The sequence below is a fragment of the Serinus canaria genome, chromosome 6, assembly GCF_022539315.1.
Source record: "Serinus canaria isolate serCan28SL12 chromosome 6, serCan2020, whole genome shotgun sequence".
Classification (NCBI taxonomy): domain Eukaryota; kingdom Metazoa; phylum Chordata; class Aves; order Passeriformes; family Fringillidae; genus Serinus; species Serinus canaria.
Genome location: NC_066320.1, coordinates 6997893 through 7011991, shown reverse-complemented (window position 1 = coordinate 7011991; position 14099 = coordinate 6997893). Strand labels below are relative to the sequence as shown.

Below are 14099 nucleotides of genomic sequence, written 5' to 3'. Positions count from 1 at the left end.
TGAAGGGCATGACAAGCACAGGCTTCAGTAACTTTTCCCTGGACTCAATTGGTTTTCAGCTTAGGGCTCAGTCACTCTCAGCTCAGTCACTTGTGGTTTTAGTAAGTCTAAATGATTCCTTGTGCATGAACTTTTCCAGCCTTCCCTTAAATGAACAGAAATTTCTAGCACTGGCACTGTGCTTTAGTCTTACAACCATAATATTCATTGCAGGAAGTTCCATGTCCTTTTGTTTGTTCTGAAGCTGCTGCTTCTAACTGCAATTGACACCCTCTAACTCCTGTACTGGGAGACTTGGCAGAGTCAGACTCTGGCCACCCCATTTGTGCCACTTGTGTTTTAGTGAATTTCTACCTTATTTGCCCTTGGTTGTCTTTTTTCACGGACTGGTTATCTTTTTCTGCAAGTTGTAGACTAGTTTTGCCTACACTGAAGCCATTTTTCCAGATTCATGAGTAGGTTCCCTGGCATCAGAAGTCACAAGATTGCCTCAGAATTGTATCTTTGATGTTTCAAAGTATGCTCTATGGCCTTGCAAGGGAAGCCTGAATGCAGAAACTGAATTCTGTTAATGTAATGAAGCTCTCTGAACAGGGAAGGAGAGACATTTTGAGATGCATGAGCCACTGTATGCACCTCACTGGAGGGTTCCCAGAAGCTGTGGGGCTTCCCAGCATCTCAAACAATGCTGAAGCAGAAAACAGCAGACAGAGACATTTCCAGGAGAGCTGGTGCCTCACTGCTGGACTTGATGTCAGGGTGCCTGGCCATGGGTGCTACCTTTGCAGAAAGAGGGAGAGAGACGCACTCTAGAGCTAAGAACAAACAGTGCTGCTCTGCCTTGGATTTTCCTAGAGTGTAAAAGGGGACCTCTGCCATCATCCTCATTCTTTGAGCACTTGAGGAGGTTCCTGCTTTGTTATCTGAGAAAAACAAAGAGGTTCCTGGTTAGATACTGTACACAGTGCTTTAAATTGTCATACACCAATGTCTCAGCAGGATGAGGTGTCACACTCCACATTAACTCTATGGAGTCATGGCTTTCACTTAGGGTCTTCAGTTTTGGGGTGGGTTTTTGTCTTTCTGTCATCAGTCATGGACTTTACTTCAGTTCTATGGTGTTTCAATAATATTTTGCACACAGTGTGCACCTTTGCACACTTGAAACAGTTGATATGTCTATTAAAGACAGAGAATGACTGCAAAATTGCAAAGAATTTATTTCCATGAAACTTCAGGGATTAGTTGCTAAGTTTAGTCAGTGTATCTTTTAGGACTGATCCTCAATACTGATTTTCATCCTTCTTTCTATCTGTCCTTTAATATTTTGCTTTTCTCATCAAAAGTGACATATTATTAGGAGGAAAATAATCCCCAAATGCTCTCTTTAATTCCTCCTTGGTTTTTCTTTCCTGAAAACCATGTATGTAGCCTTTTTGCCTTCTGCTTGCACAGTCCACTGAGCAATAACACAAGTCATTTTTCATTCCCAAGTGGGCAGGCAGAGCTGAAACTCTGAGTCTTGCTGAGGTCTGAGAAAGGGGGTTTCTTTTATAACTTGCAGATAAAAACCTGCTACAATGAAATACAACAGAGTATTCAAATAGTGAGAATGGGGTTGCCCAGCTCTGTGCTGTGCTCTGCTGCTAATGCTCAGCAGTTTTCCCAAAACAGAGTGCAACACAGGTGGGGCTGAACTTTTAATTATGTGTGTGGGAGGGAAGGAGTACACAGGAAACCCTTTTCCCCTTGTTTTTAATGGCATGAATGAAGTTGTGCCTTTTAGGAAAGAAGCCACACACCTCTCCAGCTGGCTAACAGCCTCTTTGCCTTTCTGCTGCAGGCAGTCCTGCAGCAAGATCTTGCTGACCTACCTGGGACACTGTGAATGCCAGGCTGAGGCAGGAGAGCTGAGATTGTTGAACCTTGCCAGGCAAGAGCTGCGTGTCACAGCTCACATTTCTGGGTGTGTGCATCATGCTAGAAAATGATGCTTTGCTCTCCTTGCGTGAGGTTACTGTAATAACAGACATACTCTTGTTGAACTACAGAGGCTGGTAAGACTCTGTTTATCTAAAGGTTGGAAGTCTGAGAAGTTGCTGTTGTGGTAAATTCTTTGCAAGCTTTTGCAGTTCTAAGCTCATGACCCTCTGCTGTCTCTAACATTGTGCTGCCATTTGCAGACTTTCATTACATAACATTGACCCATATTTGTGATATGTGACATTTTTTGCTAAACACTGTCAGGGATAATCTGTCACAGAATAAACTTTCTGATTATATGCTAAGACTGTCATCCTTTAGCACAAACATAACTTGTGCCTCAGACAATGATATTCCTTGTTAAGACAAGCAGAGTATAGTTCTCTCAGGTGAAAAAACTGCCATAAGAGCATTGTGTGCTCTGAGATTGAAATACCTAGGACTAAATTCATTGCCAAGTTATTTCATGGAATCATATCTGGAAGGAATTTGAGCTTTAAAAATGTGTTCATCCCTTGCCCAGGTGATGGGAATGGTGATAGGCTAAACGAAGCACGCAGCCTGAAGTGTGACACTGCAAAATACTGTCTCAGGCAGGTCTAGCTTTAGAAAAGCAGAGCTATGGGAAAGGTTTCTCTGCTCTACACTTACACTGAGGTCTGCTGGTATTTGGAGAGTTAATCAGTCTTTTCTTTAAAAAAAATTGCAATGGTGTGGAGAAAGAAATAGATAGAGCTCAGATAGGGGTTATTGCTACAAGGTAGCTGAGAAATGAGAGGCCTCTGAGGAATGGGAATACCCCCAAAGCTGTCTGCTTTCAAAGAGCTATGCAAAATCCATCCATTCTTAAAAACCTGATTTCAGTTGCATAGAATAAGAAGTAGAGGAGAGAAAGGTGTATAAAATAGAGATAGAGAGAATAAATTGGGAATTCTCTCAGTATTCAAGAACAGTGTCTGTTTCAAATGGACTTTATATAATGTTATAGCAAAGTAACAAGATTATGTGAGCTGCTGAAGTGTCTGCCACATTGTGGAAGGGAATGAATGTGGAACATAAGGCTGAGAGACTAAATACACCATCTTCAGGGAAAGAAATTTTCCAGCCTTACGTAGGAGATGCCTGTGTGCTAAGAACAGTTGCAATATCAAGGAGAAAGGTTTTGATTCAGCACAGGGAATTAATGCTTGTCAGAGACAAAATTAAAACCTGATGAATGCAGTCTCACCCACTTTAATTTCTTCCCTTTCTGATTCTAAATTTGTCCTCATTCTGTCTGTGCATTCATTCATATATTCCTCTCCCTTCCCACCTCCCAATTGACTCACACTCTCCCTTCCTGTTATTACTTCCTTTTCATTTTCTCTTCCTTTAGGTTCTTCTTCCCACTCATTCCATTTGTCCTCTGCCTGACCCCTCTGCATATATTTTCTATCATGGTGAAAAACATCAGAGAAATGAAGAGCATGGAGGAAAAAAAAAAGATGAATGAGAAAGAATGAAGGGTGGGGGGAAGTAGAGTACACAGTCCCAGAAGGGTGCTCAGCATTGCTCTTTCTCCCCAGGATGTACTATAGATTTTTGAGGGTGTGAGAGGAATCCAGGCTCCTAAAAACTATTCATTGCTTCTAAGCTGCAGCACTTGGTCGTGGCTTTGTGAATGGCAACACCAGCGTTCATTTTCTGAGATTAGTGTCCCTGGAAACCATCATAAAAAATGGAAGGGTCCCAAAGTGCAGTGTTAATTGGATGACAGATATCCAGCTGTGCATAGGGCTTGCAACTGTGCCAGATCAGTGAGGGAGGACACAGGGTGGTCTTGGGACTACAGAGAGAAAAATGGGAGCTTTAGGGACACTTCAGACTTGCTGTAATGCAATGCTGACCAAGAAACATCACAGCCTCAGTCTTGGTGGGAGCCTGCCTGCAACAAACTGCTGTTTCTCAAAGCAACCAGTGTTGATATCTCATGATCAATGGCTAAACAGTGTCAGTTTTATTTTGGTGAAACAACAAACTGGTGCCAGGAATGCTTGCTGTAATATGTGGTAGGAAATGGGCTCAAACCACTTTGTCTGGAATCTGGTGATCCTATCCTAGCACAGTGAGCTTGACCCCACAGTCAGTCCATAACCTGGAGAAAGCAGTGCACTCCTGCAGCCCCAGGCCCAGAGGCTGCTCCTTTGTTCAGTCTGCAGGACTGTGGTGAGCAGGAAGCTGAGCTGTCACACCTGATGATGGCTCAGTGCTACACAAGTTTAATTTACTATCCTATTCCTTTTTAAGTTTTCTCCTTTTCTGGCCCTGTTCTTCTTCCCGAAACAGGGAACTGATAAATAAGTACTTTTCAAAAAAGCTCGATAGGAATGGCACCAATACCATGTGGATTATTTCTCTTTCCCACAAAAAGGGCAGGTGGGAAGTGTGTAGGGCAGAGAGCAAGAAATGGCTCATTCCCATACTCTCTTGCAATGAATTACCTTCTACCAGCTTTTCTAGGTTTTAGATTGATAAACCAAAATATTTCTTTCTAATATTTGGAAAGGCTAATATTTCTTTCTGCAAATTCTTGCATAATCAGGAAGGGTCAGAGTGGACGGCCGAGCCCTTGCAGTTGGGTGTGATTGCACAGCGTGGTGATGGTGGGCTGTGCGCTTAAGGAACGGGAAGTCGCTGTGGCTTGGGGATGGTTTTGCCTTGGGGGACTCTGTCGGGTTATGGAGTAACCTCGAAACAAACCACGCCGCGGCGGTGAGCAGCTGTGCTCGAGGCAGCCCGGCTGGAAGCCGGACCTACCGTTCGCAGGGCCTGACCCGGAGGGGTTGGAGTCGCCGGGAGCTTCCCGTGGAAGCGCGGCTGCCGTTACATAAGGAGCGGAGGGGGAAGGGACGGCTCCGAGGCGGCGGTCGCGGCCCCTTTAAACGCGGATCCCCGGGCGCGCCGGCCGCCCGCCTCGCTGCTGCCCCCTCCCCGGCTCGCTGCGGTGACAAATCCGCTCCTCGCCCGCCTCCTCCGCCGAGCGCTCGCAGCCGAGCCGGGCGGCGCCGAGAAGCGCTGCCGCGCGGCTCTGCACCGGAGCCGGCCAGCCCCAGCCCCAGCCCCCGGCCCAGCCACAGCAGGCAGCGGCGAGGGGCGCGATGGAGGCTCCGCGCCTGGCGCACACCATGAGCAGCCCCACGAGCCCCTGCGAGGAGGTGATCAAGAACCTCAGCCTGGAGGCGATTCAGCTCTGCGATAGGGACGGTAAGCCCGGGCTCGGCGCGGCTAATCCCTGCAGACGTAAGATGCTTCTGCCCTCATGGATGCTAATGCAAATTAATCCGCGCGTCGTATGGTCCTTTGTTATCCCCCATAAATTTGTAGGTGCAAGTGTTCCCCACCCTTCCCGCCGCTGCCGCCACCCTCCTGCCATTGAGAACAAAAGAAGAGGAGAAGGTTGCACCTTGCTGGAGGGAAGGGAGGGAAAACCGCCGCTCCCTAAGCCGTGCCTGGCGTTGCGGCGCGATTACCCCGGGCAAGCCTGATGCACAACCCTGCCCCTGCCTGGAATGGACGCTGGGGAGAGGCAGCAATGGGAGCCAGAGCCCGAGCTGTGGAGAGTCCAGAGCTAGGGATGGGGTAGCGGCCCTGGTGGGGTTTTGTTGCACGCGGTCTCCAAAGTCCTTTGTATTCCAGGGCGATTCCCGTGCTTCAGGTAGACGGGCGGATGCGCCGGCTGGCGTGGGCAAGCGGCCAGACTTGTTGCCGGTCCCTCGTGAGAGCCATGAGGCGGCGAGCGGACCGAGCGTGGGGCTCGCAAGATGGGGCACGGGGGGAGACCGAGCGGGAGGCGGTTCAGCACCGCGGACAGCACCGCCCGCCGGGCCCGGGCGCGCCGAGTCCCGCGCCGAGCCCCGGGAGCCGAGGCGAGCGGCGCTCCCGCCGCGCCTGGCGCCCGCACCGCCGCGGGAAACCGCAGTGCCCTGGGGACAGCGGCTGTCAGTCCGGCCGCCCGTCTGTTCCCCGGCAGGCAGGCGAAGTTTGGTTTCACAGTAACAGGTGCAGGTGTTAAAGGTTGTCTGTGTTGAAGCAAGCAGGTAAATGTCAAGTGGTGACGGGGGACAGCCAAAACAAGTGTACGTGCTCGAAGCGACGCTGACGGCTGACTAGGGGAGAAGAGAGACATGTCGTTTGTACCTATCTGTGACTGACAAAACTAAACAGACTCACTGGCTGTCAAACAATGAACTAATATTTTTTTGTAGAGTGGCACATCATTTGTTCTCATGTATCAGATAATTTCTATCTTGTCGTTTCACATCGAATTATTAAAAATAACTTCTCATTCTTGGATGCAAAATGTGCTTTGGGTGTAGAATTTGTTATCTACTAAATGTACCAAGGAATGGGGATTCTGTATCAGTGACTGGTACGGCTGAATTAATGAAACTATTTCCTTGTGGTGAGCGTATTTTTGGAGCATAACTGTTAAAGCTGATGGCTATAGAGGGAGTCAGGCCAGTTTTCATTGTTATTTTTTACAAATTGGGATTAAATACTTCACTTTTTGGACCTAGGCAGACTCTAAGACCATTTAAGACTCAGACCATTTAAGAACCTGAATTTTTGTAAGCTCTTATTTTTTCTTATAATATAGGGGGGGAAACAAGGCATTGAAAAGTCTCAGATATTATTTTATCAGTATCACTTTTTAACAGTATTATTTTTATAGTTAGATTAAGAATTCTTTGATTTGTTTCTGTTAATGTTGGAATTAAGATATATGCACTTCCATCCATTCATGCCTTACTCACTGCCACAGGTAACTGAACTATGTTTATAGTAGTGGAGATTACACTGAGTTTTTAATTAAAACACTTTTTCAAATATATTCTTTTTAATTAATAGTAGATATACTTAAAAATAAATTAGGCAATCTTTCATATCTGTGTACCCTAAGTAATCGTAGTGAAGTAGTCCCTGTTAATCGTGACAAACTCTATGTGGATCAACATACAATAGAAAAGGACTGCTTGATTCCTATGGATTAATGGCATACAGACCAGCAAATGGAAAAATGTAGTATTTTTTGTTTTAGTTCCTTTTTAGTTAGACTTCAGTGGAAAACAACAGCTTTCCTGTATATGTGGCTTTACAAACTAACCTTCATCAAGCAAGCTGCCATCATCCAGGGCTGTTCCTCAATACATGTCTGAATTTCCACAGGAGGTGCCTCTATTGGGGATGGCAGGGGGACAACTCAGTGCCTCAGTTCTTGAACATACTCCAATATTTCCTACAGGTGGCACTTATGCATCAAAAAGGTTGTTTTAATGGAAGCACTAAACAAGGAAGCAAAGGTTAGGGCTTTCATCTTTGAGATAAGTGTACAAATGTACACGGCATACATTTAGATCCCTGAGTGTGCACATGGGTACATTTGTATTATAAATAGTTGCAATTTATTTTAGGGTATCTTTGTTGAAAAGGGTGATTTTCTTAAGGTGATTGGCATCATTGAGGTTCAACAAAGTCTTGTTATAAATAGCAATGTATTACACATACTAAGTTATAATTATGCTAGATTTTCATAATCTGAAAATGTTCCTTGGTGTTTAGGCTGTAGTAACTGTAAAGATAGCCAGTGAAACCATAACATTATACATCCAACTATGACAAATTCTGCAATGCACTTAGTTGGAATTGCAAGAACTGCTGCAGTAGAAACATAAGCAGTAATGGAAAATTCATGAAGGTAGCAAAATATTTTCTTGTTTTCTAAAATGAGAGGATTAATATTGAGATGTTTTATATTTAGCAAACTGGGTTATACCTTCTGTGAAGGTCTATACAGGAGCCACAAATCTAGAAATTGGAGTAAGAAATTAATAGTATGCTAGTTCATCGTTTTTGGATTTTTTTCTGGATTTCTTTCAGTGTTGCTTTTTCAGGCACTGTCACCTCTCTTAACAAATCAAATAAATTAAAAAGCTTACAAATGTTAAATAAGACATAAGAAATATATGGACTTTGGAATTTTTTTTAGATAAAAACTCCTGGTAAGATTTGGTTGAAAGTGAATGCAACATTATAAAGCCAGTTATGAGCTGTTATTTTCAAAGGCATCTTACATTATTTGCTCTTGTTCTCTTACAAGCGTCTAATAGCACAGCTCAGTCTGATGCACAGTCTAACGTGTAGCTCCTCAGAACTCACTTGAACTCACTCTGTGTATAGGAAAAAGTGTAGCATTTGTTATTTTTCTTTGCTATATTTGAACACTGTAGCCATACTTCTGTAAGCTTGAGCCAGGAAGGAATGTTTAATCAGTGCTGAACATTCTGGTGACCTTTTTATGAAATTTGTATTAGCTTTACCTGGAGATTAAACCTTGAGTAGATGAATGGATGTCTTCTGTTTCATCAGCATGCCAATGCTATAGAAATATAGCTGATGTCAGAAAGTCTTGGGAAAAAGTAAGCTTTTCCCAGGCTTGGTAGAACAGTCTTGGATGTCAGCAGCTGAATGTCCCGAAGCTCCTCTGTGGCTGTGCTCCCTCTACAGACGATGCACTGTGCCTGTGGGTCCCACCGGGCCGAGAGCGGTGACACCATCATCCACCCCCCTGCCCTTCGTTGGCATCGACAGAGGGAAAGCAGGAGACACCGATCCAAATGACATCTGTCAAAATGCAGAAACAAACCTTCAAAGAGGGTGCTGGAACTTGGGGCACACAGACAAGGGAGTCAGGCAAGAAAACTGGCCCTGGAGGTGCTAACAGACAATAGTGGCTGGTCAAGGGTGGAAGAACAGGAAAGAATTGCAAGATGGAGATTAGGTTAAATGGGAATTGAACAAAGTAACCCAGAATGGAAAAAGAAGATAAAGGAGCAAGAAGGCAATCTCAGTTCAGGCAGCATGCTCAGGGAAGTAAAGCTGAGGGGGAAAAAAGTTAGGGCATGTTCACCCAGATTAATTTGAAGAATGAGGAAGTACAAGACAGGGTTACTGAGCAGTTTGGACCACAGAGCTCAGGAGTAAAGGAATGGAACCAAGACTTGCTGAGCAGAGAGACTGGGACTGAAAGGACAGCCTTAGGAATGAAGAACAAGACTTTTGAAGTGTGACTGGGGAGGAAGAAGGAAGAGGGGCAGGAAGAAGTTCAAGGAACAGGGCAGAAGAGGCCATGCCTTGGTGTGACTGCCAGAGAATGTCTATCAGTGCATGACATCTTCCAAAGCCACACAGGACCGACCCCAAGATGACAAATTCTTGTTCATTTGCCAGCCAAGAGGGGTGCCATAGAGTACCTAGAGTCAATGGCTGCTGCTCACTTCTGTGAGAGTAGGACTTTTAAAAAAAGGCTTTGAAGAGAGCATCAAGCACATTAAGTAATTTTCCTGTGCCTTAGTTTTCCATGTGTAAAATGGAAGCATACTGCTGCCTCCCCTCACAGCAATGTTTTCAAAATAAACTAATGAATGTTTGTTAATCAGACAGACGCTGTAGTAGCCTGGAAAACCCATGAGGTGCATGGAAAAACCCATTATGAAATTCATAATTTTGTCTTCAGAGAAGAATATGAATAATGTGTAGCAAATAAGTCCTGGGACTACACATTGAACAAAAGCAACTAGCTGTTACAAGAAAAATAGTTCATTATGTACGCACTATTCATTATGTATGCTGAATGAATCAGAATTTATGTGGAAAAATTAGTACATAATCATGCAGTTAAAGGCTATATCATAATCTAAACAAAGTGTCCAATGTAAGGTTGTTCAAGTATGCTTCATTCTGGTAATTTCTAAGCATTGATGGCTTGAGCTATGCAATCTCAATAATGTGCTTTTACACTTTGCCTTCATATATTTGAAGATAGTATTTAGGAATCAGGATCAGAGCTGGAACTGGTGTCTTGGCCAGTTTCAATCAATTTCATCACCTTCCAAACCCTTGGCACCATCACAACTGTTTAGTCTGCTGGCTTGTATAAAAACATTACATCATATAAGCTAAGATGTCATCTTTAGTTTATGTAAACAGCTTGCATCTTTGGCTCCTCATGTTATTTGAGCATGTCTCATGTTTTCTGATTTATTTCAGGACTTTATTACCATGCTGGATTTATTGAAGGATTCAGAAATATTTTTCTGGAGTTCATTAATTGTGGTTTACATTGCCATATTGTGTACACATTCACCTTTCAAACAGAAGGCATAAAGTGGCATCATCCAGTCTCTGGATGCAATTTTCAAATCCCCTTTTTGGTATTATGGAGCAGTGTCACTGCTATTTCTGAAATGTCATCATTTATGTCTGAGAGATGGGAAAAAATTCAAATATCTAGGTAGACTCCCACATGAGGGACAATTGAGAGATCCAAATTTCACAGCAATTCTTAGTGTCCTGAATCTTTGTTGTTGAATAGTTTTGTTGGGTTTTTTTAAACTATGACAGTTCTGAGCACAGTTCATATTTTCTATGTCCAGCCTAATAGAGAAGTGCTTGTATTTGTCATATATTGATAGGACACAAAATTCAGGGTTATGCTTATTGTTGGTTTGTTCCTCTCCCTGGCTGCAAATTTGGAGATCTAAATTCACTCATATATTTCTTCCATAAAATTATGTCTAACCTGGCTGAACTTGAACATTGTGATTTTTGATTTTTTTTATTTTTTTTTTTTTAACAAATGATCATTCTGCTTCAGGTAGGAGTTAAAATCTAGCACATCACTTCAAAAGCTCTCTTGCTGCAAAGGAAAATACAAATTAATGTTTTAGCTTTACATTCTTGCTAGAGACTAAGATTTCATATATTCCTCATTGTTAGAACAGAAAAATACTAAATGGAGCTGAGCAACAAGTCTTCATCTATGATCTTTAGAGCTGTGGAAGAGAAGAAAACTAATGATTTGCCTATGTCTTCCACTTCAGCAAGTATTTCATCCTGTGTTGGTTTATATCATAAGTTATGATGTCACTAAGTACCAAGGCTTTGCTTGAAACTGGCTATTCAATATCCTGGTGTCAAGAAATGTAGTCATCCAAATTCTTCCTTTATATTCATCAATTTTTAGAGTTATTTCCCTTCCTTCTTCCTTCTCATCTTCTTTTAAAGCTTTATGATTGCCCAAACCTATATTATTGATTATGAGCTATTTTGTCTGGCAATGACCAAATCATATATTATAAGCTATTTATGTTTTGCCTGCCATTCTATTTCTTCTCCTTTTCATTCAATTATTCTTTGCTGCAACTCTACAAGATCCTTTATAAAGCTACTGAAATGCTTTATGTGTAATTATGCTAGATGCACTTACAGAATCACTGTTCTTTCCCAGTGCTGATATTGCTGGGTTGAAACTCAAACATATAATATAGCTTTTGTAGTTAATTTCTAGTTAATTTTATACTTAAAGCATTTTAATCATCATTGTCTCCTGTGTATATTCCTTCTTCTTTGTGTGTGTTTCAGATTAGAGATCCCAGATGCATTCTTGTATTTATTCTGTAACAGAATCCACTGGAGCACTTCCTGCCTACGCTTGTAAGCCATCTTGTGCTTGCAGCTCCTTCTGTTTAATGTTGTCTGCACTACAAAAATGTGATCTTGCTTTAGATCACTCACAAAGACACAAAGCCTGGAACCAGCCACAAGCTCTATGGTAGCACAGTGGGCACATGAGCTCCTTACTTGTTTTTCCATATGTCAGTCTCACCTCTGCCAGCCCTGCAGATCAGTAGCTCTCAGTGAGTACAATGGCAGGAGGAATCATTTAGGGAGAGAAATTCTAACCCCTCCAGCATCTGAGAAGCAGTCCCCTAGAAGAAGAAGCTGAGCCCACCCCTCACTTAAAATTTCATATATCTTTTGCAGATCTCAAAGACTAAGCTGTTTTTATTGAGGAAGAGTTAAGCCATTACTATCTAATTAATCTCTTTCATCTTTCATCTTAAACTAGATGTTGCTATTCTATTAGCAATTTTCTTCTGAGCCTGCAAATTTGGTGGCTCTACCACCTCTTGTGAGAAGTGTTCTGAGCTCATGTTTCCAAATTCCTGCCATTCTGCCTGTATGATGTGGGTCAGAGTACACCCAGAAGGCAAATTCAGTCTTTCCAGCAGCTTTTCAGTGAGGTTCCTGGTCCAAGAGCCATAGTTTCTAGAATAGGCAGAGTATCCCTTCTGTCATGTGAGGTGTGTTGAGGAAAGACTCTATCATATTCTTATTTAGATTTCTCTAGTATTTCACCACTGAATTTTGAATAAGTTCCAGTTAGGCATTGTTGTGTTCTGTTGTCTCCAAAGCCTTGCTGAAGCCTGTCTTCCTGACCTTGGTTTTTCATTCTGGGACTTCTCTGCCTGATTAGTTTTCAATTTTTTCCCTTAGAATCTAGAAAGTTCTCCTTGTTTACCCATTCCTTGTAATTTCCTGCATCTTTTATTGTTCATGGCTTCTAAATAGCAGGTTTGAAGGCTCTGCCTATTCTGAATAAGGTAGTTTTCAGTCCCCTTGTGCTGCTGAAATAGTGGTGTTATCTTCCACCCTGACTGAGGAGGTAATCTTTAAAAATCCTCCCAGTCTGAGTTTTTCTTAGACCACTCAGGACAGTAGGTACATCTTCTGTTCTGCCAGCATGCGTGGCCTTTTGTGCTTTTTGTGACCTGAAGGCTATATTTAATTCTGGCTGAACACGGGCTTAAACTATGTCTTCTTTGACAGAATTTTTCAGCATTTTTCTTGCAGAACACTTTCTTCAAAAATTTGTGAACATATCTGGAGAAACAGTGCTAACACTTCCAGTACAGGATATGTGTATAAAATATGTCACTGCTATAGAAAATTATGAACAAAGACAGTGTTTAGGCAGTTGGAACTAAAGAAAATTCTGCTCCAGGATCACTTTGTGTGATTTCTTCACTAGGGTTTGTTCCTCAGTGGAGCATTCTTTATTTGACCTTGAAATGTTTTCCTTCAGCACAGAAGATTTGCTTAGAATTCATTGTAGCGTTTGTAACTGAATCAGTTTTCACAGTGGTGTTTGTAGCTGAATCATTAGTCAGTTTTGTTTTATTGTTCTCAGAGTGTTCTTGTTTGATTTCTGCTTGAATGAACAAGGTGTTTTGCATGGATGTTTCCAAAAGCAATGATTAGCTGTACTGTTTTCATAACCTAACAAGTGTTTCTCTGAGTCTTGACAGGTGTAGCTGCTGCTAAGAATGGGAAGACAGAAAGTATTATCAGGGTTGAACTCTTAGTTCCAAGTGGAGTGGAGTCTGGGGTTGATTTCTTCGATATTGGAGAAAGCCATTCCCAGCTGGCAGCTCTAGGAGAAGCACAGTTGAAGGAATTGCAGTATTAACCTTTGTATATCCAAGCACTCTTGTTAGGAGAATTCTTTGGTTTGCAATGATCTGAAACATCCCATAAATTTCTTTCCTGAGCTGTTCCATTGGCTTCAGTAAGACTTTGTGTAAAAACCAATTTGCATTCATAATGTGGCATGATTAAGATCTTACAAGTGATGGATTTTCCTAGTCTTTGGTGTATGTGTTCTAGCTTTTTTCATACAGATAGGCATCTCATTTGGAGTTTTTCTGCACTTTTTCTGGATTTAATCTGTCTTTTTTTATAAGATAGATTTACATACTTGTTTATATATTTAATCTGTATTTATAATCAGCATTTAACTTCTGGCTAGAAATAACATTTTTAAAAGATTATTCTAAGCAGTTTTTACAGTTCACTTCTATGTGTACTCATAGTCGAAAACATTTGGACTTCAAAATAAGCAGGATAAAAAGATAAAGGCTCTTTCAGTCTTGGCCAGCTGTAAGTTCTAGTGTACAAGTATCTGTGGAGTGACTCATGCTGTGTTGTTGTTCTTTTTAATGCAACTTATGTAAAGGGAAATTATATGTGGGTTTATATAAAGGAAGAGATAAAATTAATCACAGGGCGTGCAGCAGATTGTATTTTCTAATGCTACTAAGGAACATCTTCCATGTGACAACATAAGGTAAATACTATGTACTTACACTTTTGTGATGAACTTTATGCTGGTACCTTAACATAGATGTTGAGTAGAAAGCATGTGATTTTCAGAGTGCTGTTTCTGATGAACTTCTAGC

General features: G+C 42.2%; 1 protein-coding gene across 6 annotated transcripts in view; it reads left to right on the top strand.

Moving 5' to 3' along the window:
* PHYHIPL (phytanoyl-CoA 2-hydroxylase interacting protein like) overlaps window positions 1-14099 on the top strand; it is a 127688-nt gene that overhangs the window by 89719 nt on the left and 23870 nt on the right. The window contains exon 1 of one of the 6 annotated variants that reach the window (XM_009087553.4): window positions 5069-5226. The exons of the other annotated variants lie outside the window; for them this stretch is intronic. Within the exon in view, the coding sequence (XP_009085801.1) occupies window positions 5121-5226 (106 nt within the window). The 5' untranslated portion in view covers window positions 5069-5120. Of the gene's footprint in view, window positions 1-5068; window positions 5227-14099 lie in introns of those variants that run through there. 6 annotated transcript variants of the gene reach the window in all.